This window comes from Ahaetulla prasina, chromosome 2 (assembly GCF_028640845.1).
Source record: "Ahaetulla prasina isolate Xishuangbanna chromosome 2, ASM2864084v1, whole genome shotgun sequence".
Taxonomy (NCBI): Eukaryota; Metazoa; Chordata; class Lepidosauria; order Squamata; family Colubridae; genus Ahaetulla; species Ahaetulla prasina.
The window spans coordinates 260,444,610-260,461,754 of NC_080540.1; the positions used below are offsets into that span (position 1 = coordinate 260,444,610).

Consider the following 17,145-nt stretch of genomic DNA (forward strand, 5'->3'; position numbering starts at 1 on the left):
CAGTGTACATAAAAGAAAAGATACGTTCATCAAGGTACAACATTTACAACACAATTGATGGTCAGTATATCAATATAAATCATAAGGATTGCCAGCAACAAGTTACAGTCATACAGTCATAAGTGGAAAGAGATTGGTGATGGAAACTATGAGAAGATTAATAGTAGTGCAGATTCAGTAAATAGTTTGACAGTGTTGAGGGAATTATTTGTTTAGCAGAGTGATGGCCTTCGGGGAAAAAACTGTTCTTGTGTCTAGTTGTTCTGGTGTGCAGTGCTCTATAGCGTCGTTTTGAGGGTAGGAGTTGAAACAGTTTATGTCCAGGATGCGAGGGGTCTGTAAATATTTTCACGGCCCTCTTCTTGATTCGTGCAGTATACAGGTCCTCAATGGAAGGCAGGTTGGTAGCAATTATTTTTTCTGCAGTTCTAATTATCCTCTGAAGTCTGTTTTTCTTGTTGGGTTGCAGAACCGAACCAGACAGTTATAGAGGTGCAAATGACAGACTCAATAATTCCTCTGTAGAACTGAATCAGCAGCTCCTTGGGCAGTTTGAGCTTACTGAGTTGGCGCAGAAAGAACATTCTTTGTTGTCCTTTTTTGATGAAGTATTTGTTGTTAGCTGTCCATTTTAGATCTTGCGATATGATAGAACCTAGAAATTTGAAGGTTTCTACTGTTGATACTGTGTTGTCAAGTATTGTGAGAGGTGGAAGTATGGAAGGGTTTCTCCTAAAGTCTACCACCATTTCTACGGTTTTGAGTGTGTTCAGTTCCAGATTGTTTTGGTTGCACCACAAGGCTAGTCGTTCGACCTCTCGTCTATATGCGGATTCGTCATTGTCTCGAATGAGACCAATCACTGTTGTGTCATCTGCGAACTTCAGTAGCTTAACAGATGGATCATTGGAGATGCAGTCATTGGTATACAGAGAGAAGTGGGGAGAGCACACAGCCTTGGGGGGGCCCCTGTGCTAATTGTACAGGTATTTGATGTGATCTTGCTTAGCTTCACCTGCTGCTTCCTGTTTGTTAGGAAGCTTGTGATCCACTTACAAGTCTGTTCCGGTACCTGTAGCTGGTTTAGCTTAATTAGAAGAATGTCTGGAATGATGGTATTGAATGCTGAACTAAAGTCTACAAAAAGGACCCTTGCATAGGTCTTTGGAGACTCAAGACGTTGTAGGATGTAGTGCAGAGCCATATTAACAGCACATCTGTTGATCTATTTGCTCGGTATGCAAATTGCAAGGGGTGTAACAGCGGATCCGTGATGGTTTTCAGGTAGGAAAGCACTAGCCTTTCAAAGGTTTTCATGACTACAGATGTTAAAGCAACTGGTCTGTAGTCATTTAGTTCCTTGATGGTGGGCTTCTTCGGCACTGGGATAATGGTAGAGCGTTTGAAGCAAGAAGGAACATAGCACATCTCTAGTGATTTATTGAAAATATGGGTAAAGATGGGGGCCAATTGGTCAGCACAGACTTTTAAGCAAGAAGGAGTTATCTTGTCTGGGCCTGGAGCTTTTCCTGGCTTTTGTCTGTGAAATAGGTCCTGCACTTCCTTTTCTGTGATCACTAGGGGTTGTGAACCCAATGAAATGGGGTCAGTTGTAGGAGGCTTGACTGTTGTTGGTGTGTCTGAGATGGGGGTTGTGGAGATAGGTGGCTGTAGTTTCCTTTCAAACCTGCAGTAAAACTCATTCAGGTCATCTGCCAGTTGTTGATTACCTTCAGTCTGGGAAGGAGGTTTGCTATAGCCCAGGGGTGTCCAAACTACGGCCCGCGGGCCAACTGCGGCCTGCGGGTCAGTTTTTATTGGCCCGCAGCAAATTTTGAAAGTATAACTGAATATGGCCCTTTTCGGCCGCCTCCCGGTGCTTGCCCGGTGGTTCGCTGAGGCTCATGCTCCTCCCCATGGGCGGGGAATAATGAAGGGAGGGGGTGGAGGAGGAGGCGAGCGGGAAAGAGGCTGCTGGCCGTGCCCGACCCCAGCAGTTCTACCCTCGCCTTCCTCGGGCCGCCTGGTGAGGCTCCTCGCGCCTCCCCATGTCGGACACGCGTGGCGGCAGTGACAGCCATCGAGAAACAGGTGGGGGGGCGGCGGCGGAAAGAGGCTGCTGGCCGTCCCCGACCCCAGCAGTTCTACCCTCGCCTTCCTCGGGCCGCCTGGTGAGGCTCCTCGCGCCTCCCCATGTCGGACACGCGTGGCGGCAGTGACAGCCATCGAGAAACAGGTGAGGAGGCGGCGAGCGGGAAAGAGGCTGCTGGCCATGCCCGACCCCAGCAGTTCTACCCTCGCCTTCCTCGGGCCGCCTGGTGAGGCTCCTCGCGCCTCCCCATGTCGGACACGCGTGGCGGCAGTGACAGCCATCGAGAAACAGGTGAGGAGGCGGCGAGCGGGAAAGAGGCTGCTGGCCATGCCCGACCCCAGCAGTTCTACCCTCGCCTTCCTCGGGCCGCCTGGCAAGGCTCCTCGCGCCTCCACCCCTTGGGCAGGGAATAACAAAGGGAGGGGCGGAGGAGGCGGCGAGCGAGAAAGAGGCTACTGGCTGTGCCCGACCCCAGCAGTTCTACCCTCGCCTTCCTCGGGCCACCTGGCGAGGCTCCTTGCGGCTCCTCCCCATGGGCGGGGAATAACGAAGGGAGGGGGCAGAGGAGGCGGCGGCGAGCGAGAAAGAGGCTGCTGGCCGTGCCCGACCCCAGCAGTTCTACCCTCGCCTTCCTCGGGCCGCCTGGCGAGGCTCCTCGCGCCTCCACCCCTTGGGCAGGGAATAATGAAGGGAGGGGACGGAGGAGGCGGCGAGCGAGAAAGAGGCTGCTGGCCGTGCCCGACCCCAGCAGTTCTACCCTCGCCTTCCTCGGGCCGCCTGGCGAGGCTTCTCGCGCCTCCACCCCTTGGGCAGGGAATAACGAAGGGAGGGGGAGGAGGAGGAGGCGGCGAGTGAGAAAGAGGCTGCTGGCCGTGCCCGACCCCAGCAGTTCTACCCTCGCCTTCCTCGGGCCGTCTGGCGAGGCTCCTCGCGCCTCCACCCCTTGGGCAGGGAATAACTAAGGGAGGGGGCGGAGGAGGGGGGGCGAGCGAGAAAGAGGCTGCTGGCCGTGCCCGACCCCAGCAGTTCTACCCTCGCCTTCCTCGGGCCGCCTGGTGAGGCTCCTCGCGCCTCCACCCCTTGGGCAGGGAATAACGAAGGGAGTTTCAAGTTCATACCAAATACAAAACAAAGTTAAGATCAGGGTGTCCAAACCTGGTCTTTAAGACTTGTGGACTTCAATTCCCAGAGTTCCTCAGCCAGCTTTGCTGGCTGAGGGACTCTGGGAGTTGAAGTCCACAAGTCTTAAAGAGACCAAGTTTGGACACCCCTGGCCAAGATGAATGAATATGAAACATTTTCCCCCCTTAAATGAAGATGATATCCACATATTGTAAACTGCACACTTCCCTGCGCTGTCTGAAATCAAGTCTGCTTTTCCAAAGGCAGACCTTTCTGCTAAAAAGGAGAAATATGTTTCTGTAATTACATCTCTTGTGACAGAATTCAACCAGCGTTTTCAAGATTTTTCTGTCATTGAAAAACAAATCAAGCTGTTCTCGACCCCCTTCCTGGTGGATGCAGAAGAAGTGGAGGAGAGTCTGCAGTTAGAACTGATTGAAATGCAATGTGATGATTCTCTGAAGAGTCAACATCAGCTTCTCTCCCTCCCTGACTTCTATCAGAGTTTGGATCATGCCAAGTTTCCTCTGATGAGACGCCACGCAAAAAGAATGATGAGCCTGTTCGGCTCAACATACATATGTGAACAAACATTTTCTCTGTTAAATCAGAACAAAAGCAGACTGAGATCCAGAATGACTGATAGCCATCTCTGTGAAGTCCTTCGTGTCTCAACCACCAAACTTTCGTATACTTAAGCCTAAACTGTGCATAGGGACTACCCAGACGGCTGAAAAAAGTGATTTCTGACAGGTTCTCACACTTTTGACCAGTCCTCACACTTATGACCGGTCATCATTTATGCCTGTTGCAGCATTTTGTGCATAAGGACTACTCAGAGGGCTGAAAAAGTTATTTTTGACCTGTCCTCACACTTTTGACTGGTCCTCACACCTACAACTATCTTTACATTTTGCACCCTATCTTGTAACCGTGGTGAAGAGAAGCAGTTGTGAAATGAGTGATATGGTTGTTAAAAATGCTGCAATGGGCATAAATGTGAGGATGGTCATAAGTGTGAGGACTGGTCAAAAATTACTTTTTTTAGCCCTCTGAGTAGCCACATCCACTCAGTCACATGAGCAGTTAGCCACGCCCACCAGTCACATGACCACCAAGCCACACCCCAAAATAAGCCACGCCCACAGAACTGGTACGAAAAAAAATCCCCCCCCCTGTTCAATGGTGTGGCCCGGGCCTTTGCTTATTTTTCTGTATTTGGCCCTCACCAAAAAAACTTTGGACACCCCTGCTATAGCCGGTGATAAAGAGGATAAACATCAAGATTTTTAAAAGGAATGTTAAATTGGCCTATTCGATTAAGGTTAAATACATACATTATAGTTTTCTAGTAGCCCTTAATAGACTTTTCTCAGCGAGGACTGAGTGACAGAGTTTTAAAGATTTGTTTATACATTTATAAGATATGGGAATAAGGGATTTTTAATTTTATTTTTAGAGAAAATGATAGCCTACGTGTGAAAAGTAAAGGAATGTGAAACTGATTTATTTGAGTTAAAATTTATGTTATTTCCGATAAAGTTAAATGATTAGGATTGAATGACAGGGTTTTATAACTTGTTTATAGTTAAGAGGTGGGAGATGAGATGAGAGATCCTTTGTTGAAATGTTAGAGAAGGTGACAAGTTACTGATATTGTTTGTACTTGTCTTGATGAAAGGGGAGTCATTTCTTTATATATATATTATTTTTCTATGCACCTTTTTCTTTTTACATGTTATATTTTTCTTAGCTTTTAGTTTCTTTGTATTTTTAAACTTTAATAAAAATGTCATAAAATAGTTTGTAAAGTTAATTTTATAATAAGTAAAGCAGAGCATGTAAATTGCTATTAAGGAAAGAATAGCAATGCACATGGCCAGAATATTGAATAGCCGTTAAGGTGAGGGGTGAGGGGTGGGAGAAGGAATCCTACTTTCAACCAAACTCAGTTTAGAATATGATTAACTCTTAACTATTGAGAAACTAGCATGTTTGTAACTCTAATGGGAAGTTCAGTTCAGCTGTATTAATAAACCTTCATAAGCCTTTTTTGAACTGGGATAATTCACTTTCTACTATTTATTTGCTTTGTATTTAAATTATATGTAATTGTAAATTATACCATCTATTCTTCTGTAATATTCCTGATTAGAATATTAATACACAATGTGCATTTATATTTTAGCAACTAGTCTGTGAAGGCCACTTTGGAGTAGTGTTTAAGTCTCCAGGCTACAAACCAGGAGACCATGAATTCTAGTCCTGCCTTAGGCATGAAGTCAGCTGGGTGATCTTGGACAGTCACTTTCCAAGTCCTAGGAAGAAGGCAGTGGCAAATTACTCCTGAAAAATAGTGCATAAACTTGGCAGGCAGGCACCAAGTATCAACACTTGCTCAAAGGTACTCATCTCCCCCATTAAAAAACCCACTATTTTTGTACTGTTTTTATTTTGACTTGTAGACTGTTAGTTTTTTTTTTTATTGTGGGAGAAGCCCTAGGTAATGTAGAGTAAAAACACAATTAGATGAATAATTATACTTCATTTTTATGTAATTAATACATTTATATCCCACCTTTATGTTTATTCCAACACTCAAGAGGCTTACATTTTTGTAGCATAAAATATATAAAATGAAACAATTAAAATTCATTAAAAGTTGGCAAAGAATTTGTTTCTGTTTTTTCCCTATCTTCCTGAATATTGGGAGAGTGGGAGCTAAATGTACTTTCTTAAAGAGAAAAAGCACCGAAATAGATAAAGATAACTGTCAGACCAGCTCAGGAAGGTTACAGTTGGTATATTAGCATAATTCTGTAATTACAGAAATAGGGTTCATTCTTCTTGCTGCCATCTATGAATCCAGTGACAACTTAAAGTTCAAGATTACTTCCAAAGGGCAACCCTGCTCTTTCTACGGGAATTAACCACATCCAAATCAAGTTTCATCTCAATCCAATCCAGTAGTGGAATTCAATTTTTTTTAGTACCGGATTCTGTGGGCATGGCTTGGTGGGCATGGCAGGGGAAAGATACTGCAAAATCCCCATTCCCTCCCCACTCCTGGGAGAAGGATATTGCAAAATCTCCATTCCCACCCCACTCGGGGGCCAGCCAGAGGTGGTTGTTGCCGGTTCTCTGCACTATTCAAAATTTCCGCTACCGGTTCTCCAGAACCTGTCAGAACCTGCTGAATAGCACCCCTGATCCAATCCCTTTCTTATCAACAGCACTTTCACCTTTAGTTTTAGCTTGTACTCCCTCATCTGGCATTATTGAGATTAATGGCATTCAAGGGTACTAAGATTTGGGTTGCTTTAGAAATAATGAATGGATGGATCGATAGATGAATGAATGAAGAAAAATAGTTACTAGAGAGCTGAGAGATAGATTATAGCAACATGAGTCCATTATGCACAGCATCATCCCAACAGGAAAAAGCAAAACAAAATCATTCCTCCAATGCTTAACTCTGCCAGAGGGCCCAGATAAAGTGACTGATGCTACAAAAAGCTTCCAAATATAATCTCCCAGCATGACCAAATAGGTCTCAGACGAAACCCCAATTAATATGATTGCAGAAAATGTTTCATCCAGATGCAACTGCAGCTGAAAAACACCATTTTAAAAATCTCCTTATCCAAGAACAGAATATTTAACTGACCTATAATTGGAATAATGTTCTGGATGAAGGAAAAGCTTTTTCAGTAAAGGTCTTCTGTAGGACATAACACACTGCACAGGAAGATATTGATCATCACCCAACCTCACCTGACTGATTTAATCAGCCAGAAAGGGCAAGGATCGAGCAAAGTCCTTGTATCTGTCTTCTGTCTTCATCTTTCTGAGCGGCAAGTTGAAGAATATTCATATGAACCTGCCAAATGGTTACCAAGGTTACTTTTCTATGATCTATCCTAATATTGGAATCCAAATTGAGGGGAATGATAGATTTTCCAAATAACAATGAAACAGCTCAATTTTCTGGCTTCTCTCGCCCCACATCACAATGGAGGATTTCTGCCTAATACAGAAAAGTATCGCTGCTCCATTTCTGTGCAGGTGCAATGGAGACGAAGCTCAAGGCTCTAACGCTAAGACAAATTTATCTACTTATTAATAAAATAAATGTGGAGGCCCACATGACTCCACAATGACACCGTGGTTTAGAAATCCAAAAAGGCCAATATCAGAAAATAAGTTGCTAAGAGGAAAGAATAAAAACCCTCTGCCTCATAATACATCTACTCTAAAAGGGCCTGACAATCTCCAAAGGCTGGAGAAGAGCCAAGTTTCTAAGGCTCACTGAACGGCAGGCAGGATAGAGGGCATTTCAAAATTATTGAAAACTATTCTAGAATCTGATTTCCAGTAGATGACATTGTTTGGACTTGGTGCATGCCAAATGCGACCATACAGGGCAGATAAAAACCAGAGACAAGTCATTCTTCAGATAATCAGGCCCTATGCTATAGAGGGCTTTATAGATAACAAACCAGTACCTTGAATTGCACTTAGAAACCTATTGATCATCAGTGAAATCAGAAGAGGCATTATGTGAGCATTAACAAAACTTGCCCATTACAACTCACACTGCTGCTTCCATATAGCTCAGTGGTGGCTTGCTACCGGTTCGCCCCAACTTGGCAAATGGGCTGTTTCTGGCCTCCAGAGGGCCTCTGGGGAGTGAGGAAGGCCGTTTCCCACTCCCCAGACCCTCCACAGAATCCTAGAGAGGCACTGGAGGCTAGGGACAGCAAAAAATGGGCCTTATCCCACTGGAAGTTGGCAAATGGGCTGATTCTGGCCTCCGGAGGGCTTCTGGAGGGTCTCCGGAGGGCGCGAGGCCATTTTTGCCTTCCCCAGACTCCTAGAAAGGCTATGGAGGCTGGGTACAGCAAAAAACGGGCCTTCCCCACCACCACCCGAGGCCTTCCAGAGACAGGAAACAGTCTGTTTCCCTACTTCTGGTGGGCTGAGGTTGCACGCCCACTGATATGGCTATGCATGCCACTGTTCACCAACATGGATATAAAAGGTCCCCGAGAGAGCAAAGAGGACTACTCAATACCAGCATTATCAATCCACACAAATAATTCCATCTCAGGTTTATGCTCTACTTTGAAATAAAACTGAAACTTTGGATAAATTCATGCATAAAAACTGCCTGGAGATGGTTTAAAAGAAAAAAAAAGTACAGGTAAACTTTATTACAAAATATGAATCCCATTAAGTTTTGAGGAAGATTTTCATGGATATGCTGCTTTGTCTGATAAGGTAATCCTGACAGGAAGGTGAGATTCCTTTGTACCTTGAGATCTGTGTAGAGACTAGGAGGAACAAGAAGGATGTGTTAAGGCCCAGCAAGATTGTGCTTTCGTTTAAGGGTGAAACAGGATGGGTTTTTAATTACTATAAAAAAGTATGTGAGAACAGGCTTTCTGCAGGGCTCATAACTTTGAAAGGTCTCCTTTCTCTCTTTCAGAGACAGAAGAGAGATAGACATTGAAAAAAATACTCATGGTCTTTGGTATCTCTTAGCAGCAGAGATGTGATCTTACTTTCCTGTATTACCTCTTTTCAAATGAGACACTTCATTCAATGTACTTGGCTCATTTGAACACAAAATAATTACCGCTTAGTACCACTTGGCAGCAATTACAGTTGCAGAAATGCAGATGTTCAAGGCAATATATTTAAAAATGAAGTACATATGTTTAAAAGAGTTTGGGACATTTATTTTTCTAAAAAAGTATATGCAAATTGTTACATAAAAATGACTTGTTTATTTCAGTATAGGCAACAGTATAAAGATATAAAGATATATACTGTTATATACAATATATATATATATTGGAAACTTCACATATACATCATCACCAAAAAATGTTCAAACTTACAGACCTGTATTCTGAAAACCCATCAGTGTACCTATCAAACCATCATTATACAACAATAACGTGAAGATTAATTGAATTAATACAGAACAATTGTTTGAACCCACTTGTGCATTGTAACAAAATTAACACAAATGTAACAGAATGTCATTTGTTTGTTACGTGAATGAACCACGTTGGGCCTCAGCCTAAAATTTTATCAATCCATTCAAGAATCACACTGTTGTTTAATCCTGGCATGTTGTAAAGCTTCCTGAACTGAGGAATCATTGAGAACTATATCGTTAGGGTAAAACTAGAAATCTCTTCAACTACTCCACAAAAGAAAGTGGACATTAAAGTGGATGATCATAACAGTTTTCATATTAGGGTTCTCTAACATGGCTTACAACTAAGCCAGTCTTCAACCTTTCACGTGTTGGGGAAAAAACACAACTTTTCATGTGTTTCACTTATCCAAGCAAAAATTGCCACTGAATATTACAGTTTATGTATTTTAGGCAAGTCACACTAACTTTGAAGTTTGTTAGTTAAACATGAACCAGACATCTGAATTGTAATTATAATTTGCTGTAACATTGTGAAGAAAGCTTGTTTCTGTTCTTCTGGGTCATTTTTAAGATCCTCAATCGTTTTCTGAAGATATTCTGGGAGTTTCTGAAAAGTTTCAAGCTCTTTAAAATATAGATCTATTAACCAATGATTAGAAGAGTTCATATCAAGCTTATAACAGTCATCTGTCACCAGGTATGGATCTGAGAAACCAAGCTTTTTAAAGGTAATAGGAAAAGGTCTAAATAAGTCATATACAGAACAAAGATTTAACAACATCTTGCAAAATAAGTTTATCCATAATTCTTTGCGTTGATTATAGAAATTACTTTGTACTTGAGCATGAAATTCCTCAACTGTCTGTTCTGGCTTCACAATATTCAAAAGACGTTGCTTGGTTGCTGGACATTTTATGTAATCAAGTGGTAACTTTCCTTTAGAATCTTTTTGCTGTAGTAATATTAATCCTGTAGGAGACAAAACATCAGTCAGAAATTATACAGACATGTAGATAAAAAGTGCCTAAGAAAAGTCTGGACTGACTCTGAATCTTAAAGATGAGCAACACAACAAAATCAGATTTTAAAAAACTAGATAAATAACATAATTCAAATCAAGGTTAGATGATGTTTTATAATGTGATTTTATCCTGTTAAGACACTATACCATGACTATTAAAAAGTCTGTTACTGCATGATTTATATCTTTTTTTTCTGAGGGGATGCTTCATTGCACTCCCTAGAACCTCATAATCATATAACAATTGAGTCATTTTTTTCCAAAACTGAGGGCTCCTTTGTTTTAAGTGGCACACAATTTATTCCTTAAAACCCTCTAATAATGCAAATAAAACTTGTCAACAACCAGGCTTGATGCAGACTCCAGCTGGGGATCCAAGCCCCCCCCCCCAACCAAAAAAAAAACACACAAAAAAAACACAACAACTTTCCTGTTCTGAGCAAAGGTTATTTGTTGTACATAGTTGTATGTATAAAAACAGGTTACAATTCTAAGCATATTTTCAGTTGTTTGTAAAAATGTAAGCATCCTGATGGGATTGTAGTCAATGACCTGAAACAAACAAGCCTCCAATTCAACCATGTAATAATTACAAGAAAGAAAAATAATGGTTTTGGAATAGGCTTCACAGTCCTCTAAAGTTGACCATTATTGAAAGCAATCTCAAATATGTAAGGAGAACCAATAATATTTCTGTTATCAAGGTGTTCTGTTAATTTTTACTTCCATGCACCCTTTAACCAAGCAACTCATATTAGTTCAATTAAATGTCTTCTGAATAGACGTATGGAATGCAATAGGGATACAATAAGCATACACATCCAAAATTATTGTAACTTGGTTTTCATCAGCTTACATTATATTACAACAGGGTGTCCCCTGGGCAATGATGATGTCACCGGCTGACATCACCACTAAGCACTTTGGTGCTTCTTACATGTAAGTATAGTATATTACAATATAATCCATATCTCCTTGCTGGGTTTGAAATAAAAGTTCTAGAAATCCTAATTAGCAATAATCATGATAGCTAAAATTCTAGGTTATGATCTCACTAAGCTAAAGAAATTTGATTACATAGAAGGAAGTGGGGGTTTTCCTCATTTTATATGATAGGGCCTCACCCTTTTGGGTTGCTGGGAGTGATCTTGGTGTTTGTTGATTAGACTGTTGTTTACAGTTAGCTTGTCTATATTGGTGGTTCCTTCATGGGGGTACTGTTTACTTCTTGAGTGTTGCGCTAGTGTTAATTTTAGTGTTACTTTTTGCTAATCTAGGTGTTGATTCCTAATGAGAAGGTGTTTGGGTCTTTTTGTTTCCTTTTTGGATTTTTGATTGTCTCTCTTGAGTGGTTGTAGATGTTGTTAATCTTTACCAACACTGATAGAGCAAACACTAGCATATAAAATGAGAGCAAACCCCACTCCCTTGTAGTACTGACGATGTTACCTAGTTTGGTAATAAAATGTCTGCAAGAAAACAGCCAAGCTCAGAGAGCACTAAGGACCTCACAGTTCAATCCTGAGCTACAAATAGTCTCTTCTATGCGTAAATCTGATTACAGTATTCATTCTGGATGTAAGTATACGTTTAGTCTATTTTTTATTGAACTTTCTGTATGTAGCTATGATCGATGAAAAGCACATTGTCTCTACTATGTTGATTTAAAAAAAACAGCTGACAAAATTTATTCCTTTTATTCTGGAAAACAATCTGGCTCATGCTGCAGCCTAACTATGCTGTGAAAGGGATGAGTTTCTGCACTTCTATTTAATCTGGGATTCTCTCTATGCACCATGGCAACTTATGTCTGTATAGGCCAGAAATTTGGACAATGATGTAAATATCTGTAATGGCTTTCCATTATGTTCTTACTTTGTAGAAAGTCATGCAAATTACGCTAATATAAAAGCTTTTGATACGATAAAATCTCAACACAGTCAAAGAACATATGATTTTTTTTGCTTCTACATGTCTACACTGAGTAGCTTACCTAGCATGCATTTATCTTAATTCAGCAAGTATGTAGAATTTGTAGATATAAAAGTCCATATTTATCAATGTTTAAAAGCGTGCATCCAGGACTTACTAGAAAGTAAAAGGGAGTGACTGAAGTAGAGACCTCTTTTTTCTTAACAGTGATCACTGTTCATATTTTGTTTTGTTAGAATAGGGAAAAATATTACTATGTAATTCACTGCCATATAGACATTATTTTGGTTAGGGAAAACATCCCATCAATTTAGATTTTACAGGATTGCAAACCACAGAATAAGAAATACATACTTTTTGGAATTGACAAATAACATGGGTAGTCATAAAGAACCTGTTATCTACATTTAACTGGAATGCCCTTTTCTGCCTAAAAATGGTTATGCTAAAACTAATACAGTACATGGAGGTAAGAAAAACGTTGTTGGATAATCCTGGCCAAATTATCATCTTTCAAAGTACCCTGTTTAATAGAATTAGAATTTAATGAGAATTAGAAGATGTGCAGAATATGGTGCACTAAAAAGATTAATATTAGTATAACTGTGGTGAAAGTTTATAGAGATGAAATTAGCTCGAGTAGTACAGAAATGTTATTAACTCTAAAACATTGATACTGCATTGTAGTTAGTTACTTAAAAAAATAAAAGGCATATGGATGAAGAGAGTGAAAGTTTTGAATGGTTCTGAAGAAGAAGAAATGTGAGTAATTCTACCCTGAATATGCAACACAGAGTTCTTGTCAAGCTCTTGTCAAAACCTCTGACAGGCCAAAGCCTGGCAACTGACAGCGAAGATAAGTCTGAGCACACAGCCTGTAAAGTTGCCAGAAGACCTTGATGAATGAAAGAGCAAGTAGATCTTCTCCCTTAGGACAAGGGGATCATCCAGTGGCCATTCTTCATTGACACACAGGAAAAATGCACATCTGTCAGTGGAATGCCACATTCAATTGAAGACTTGGACTTGCGGTAATATTGGGTCTTGCATCACTTAGACCGATTGAAGAGAAGCCAGGTATTGGCTGGGCCTGTCATCTGCATGGTGCAGTAGATAAATAAAACACCTGGGAGATCATGTTACTGTTCTGGAAAATATACACTGAGAGGGAAGAACAGGGATATATTGATTGGGAAAGAATGTCAGACAGAGATCAAGCAAATAGCCTTTAGGGGGCAGGAGACAACTGCAAATACAAAGGAGCCTTCCAGAGCAAACAAAAAACAGCATTAATTTGTAATTTGGGGTAAGTTTAGCTAAAAAACCAGGTACAACACTTTTTTTTTACTCTATGCAACTGAGTTATATAAATCTGGAAACAAGATAAAACATGAAATCACAATGACACCATGGCATAATAAAGATAACAAACTATGCTATGCATCTACAGATATAAAATGCTCATGCAAATTTAAACAGTTATGCAATGTAAGTAAGATACAAAAGGTCATATAAATGGCATCTACAATAGTGTTTTGCTATTAAAATAAGACACCTTTTTCAGAAGAAACAACAGATATTTGTTCAACCCAAATAAAAGCACTTGGTTATTAAGGGGCACGAAGCAATCAGCTTAAGCATACTGCAGTTCATTGTAATATAATGTAAAATCAAGTTTTGGGATAGTACGAAATGCAATCTATACTATTGTTTATTAAGATAATCTTTAAAGCAAATCTGCAATTCAGCAAATATGAAAAAACAGCCACAAATAATTTAACTGACAAGATGAATGAGTATAAATATGGCAAGATACACATCAATATTTATGAAAAGCTCCAGCTTTCAAAATGACATTCCAAACAGCCTCCAATTTTAATACTCTGCAATTTTTAGAGATTCAAATTTCTCTAAGCTTATTTAGCATAAATGCACTCACCACCATGCTGAAGTAGAAGCTCAGCAATCGCTACATGTCCGTTTGACAGTGCATCATGCAAGGGAGTCACCCCATCCACTTGACTGAATAGGTTTACCTCTGGACAATGCTGCAAAATTTCACGGACGCACACTGTGCTACCATGGTTACAGGCTTCATGCAAAGGTGTCCAACCAGCATAGTCTGAATCATAAATTATGAGGAGTTTGAGGAAATAACAAAATCCATATTGGGATGTTCATAAAAATAAAAATCAAATTTCTAAAAAAATAATAAACACATTTCTACACAAATAAACTTCAGTAAAAATCACATATAATTTGGTACTTTATTTTAAAAGAGGAAACATGACTTGAGAAGAAAGATGCATTCACTGCAATTTTGCAATAATCTAAAAATAAGTTTTCCACAAAGCAGATTAATATTAATAGTATTATTAAACTAAAGATTTTTTTAGAAGTTAAAATGGGGCTGGTCTATTAGAATTTAAACAAAATTCTTATCCAGGTTATCACTTTGAATTCATAATTATAAAATGGCCAGGTAGGAGTAATTTTTAAATAATTACTGTGGTTAATTGAAAATCCCAAGAATTATACGAAACAAATGACTGGTTCAACAAGCTTTCATTCCAAACTACCACTCAAGTTTTGCTTTTAATGTATTTTTATGGGTAAGAAAATCATTGTGAAGAACGTTACAAATACATACCTTTCATAGTTATTTGGAAGGCTTATGGTATCTATTTAATGCAAAAAAAAATAATCAGCCACTTACCTTTCACATTAATATCTATTCCTTGTACAGTCAGAAGATGAATCAATTTCTTCACATTGTTGCTTTTGCAAGCAATATGCAGAGCTGTCTCCCCTAGAATGCAAAATTCATACAGTGTAAGCAAAACAGAAAATCAAGGCAATAAGCAAAGTGAAAGGAATTAGGAGTGCTATCTGTCAGAATATTTATTCATCAGAAATATATCCCCTTCCCAGTGCAAATATCTTTAAAGAACACTTTTAAAAACCACCAAGCTTCTCTTCAGTCACAGATCCAACAAGGATTGCACTAATAAAGGGTTAACTTAGGAATTATCTCTCCTCCCCCCCACCTTTAGTTGTAAAATGTTTCAGTCACATAAAAGGACCAAATGATCATGGAATACATGCACAAAATGCTTGGATTTGAAGCCGTAAAAGTTTAGAATGCAGTTGCCCTGCCTTAATTATATTCATGAACCCACATTAAGTGCATGGCTTTTTTTGATACAGCGTTTGTAGCTTAATTCAAATGAATGTTTCTGTCCAAGCACGAGTGCCTCTACACACTCAAGTATAATACGAAACTTCAAATCTGGTAACAGATGGTTTACTGTTTCTCAATAGGCTGTCTGGCTCATGTACAGTACCAGAATGAAAAGAGGGGGATGGGGGAAATGGAAGAGATTAAAACGAATGAAATGATCTTTTTTTTTCTTTAAAAACAAAACACAAAACCACACATGCAACCTCATTTAGAACTAGAAAAAGATTAAACAACAAAATCTGCCACCCTGAAATATGAATTGCAAACTTCTAGGTAGTGGTGTAATTGCAGCAGGCCAGGTAATAAAAAACTATTAATCTACAATATTTTGGTGAACTGATTACATCAGAACAAGAGCATATGAAAAACATGTTGCCCAACATAAATAATGAAACCTTTTTTAAAAACCGTTTGCGCCATTGGATTGGATCATTATTTACCTACATGTAGGAAAGATAAAGTCAAGCTGTTTATGCTGCATGTGGCTGAATCCATCATAAGCCACTTTACCAGGCCTTGCTTTGTATTCAGAACATTATATTTATGCAAAGAACATTTGGTTGTTGTTATAAGAAAGTACAATATCCTGCCTTCAAATATTTCTACATTAAATGATAATTATGTGCCAATTTATATTATGTACACTCTCATTAATCAAGAAAAAGATATAAATTGTAAGTAATTGTTTCTGACACAATTCTTGAGAAATTGGCACAGACCGAGAATAAAATATAAAAATCCACGCAAATTAATTTTTTTTTAAAAAAAATCCTTTTATTTCAGGCATATAGTATAGGAGGAAGACCATTTTAATTGCATTGCTCTTACCTTTCCTAACAAATGTCAAGCTTAAATTCATCACCATTTTATCACAGAAACCCTATCACAATTGTACTGTATTTCACTGAATTGTACACATTTCACTGAATTTGTGCTTTAAGTAGAACTTGGGTAAATTACTAAACTGATAATTTAAACCCTCAACATTTGTCTTTCGATATAATGAACAGTAAAGCCTGGGGCTGAATGCCGAGAAGAAGAAAATACTCCACATGCTTAATAAAGATATATAATACAGCATGCACTTCAGTCTTTGTTCACAAAATGTCTAGGAGTGGAGAGGAGCAAGAGAATTAGACTTTCAAATCAGAAGATAATGCTGATCCTTTCCAAGCACAGGTTGGGGTGGATTAGTGAAATAAGACAGTCAGGACCCAAATGGATTTATTTAAGGTATACTCTCAATTTAAAACTTGGTGTGTTTGGAAGACGTAGGTAAAAGAGGGGGAAATCCTGCAAAAAAAAAAAGGGGGGGGGGCATTTACTCATATATGTGACTTCCCATATTTAAGCATCTGATGATGTGCAACATGTAAAGCAGGGAAGGGATGTCTGGCTTATGTAATTATGTGACACTGCTTTATTGCAAATTCTTTTATGATTTTTCGCATTAGAAATGCACAATACCTTTAAGATTAATCTTATGGACATTCATCTGGTTCGCTGAAGAATGGCAATTTTCTTTGCCATGCAATATGGTAGGCTTGGTTTTCCGTTCGAGATTTTTTGGTAGATGAGCAGAGTTATCCTTGGTTTGTACACTGCAAATAAGCAAACATTGAAAAGAGGACATTACATGATATGCTTACCTTAAACACAACCACTGTGTATTACAATAATAAAGTATTCACAATTCTAACTGCTCGCAATTAAAACAGAAAGCAAAATTTAACCCAGCAGCACATAACTAGCCCCAAAATTCAATAAAATTAGAACAATCAGTATGT

The 17,145-nt window shown here is 39.4% G+C and overlaps 1 protein-coding gene across 9 annotated transcripts in view; it reads right to left on the bottom strand.

Annotated features, from left to right (window-relative positions):
- Nucleotides 1-8,939: 8,939 nt before the first annotated feature.
- Nucleotides 8,940-17,145, bottom strand: part of SLF1 (SMC5-SMC6 complex localization factor 1) — a 38,717-nt gene continuing 30,511 nt past the window's right edge. For all 9 annotated transcript variants that reach the window (XM_058168207.1, XM_058168202.1, XM_058168206.1 and 6 more), the window contains exons 15-18: nt 16,826-16,959; nt 14,834-14,926; nt 14,057-14,239; nt 8,940-10,133 (exon numbers count right to left, since the gene is read on the bottom strand). In XM_058168207.1, the coding sequence (XP_058024190.1) occupies nt 9,625-10,133; nt 14,057-14,239; nt 14,834-14,926; nt 16,826-16,959 (919 nt within the window). In that variant the 3' untranslated portion in view covers nt 8,940-9,624. The remainder of the gene's footprint in view (nt 10,134-14,056; nt 14,240-14,833; nt 14,927-16,825; nt 16,960-17,145) is intronic.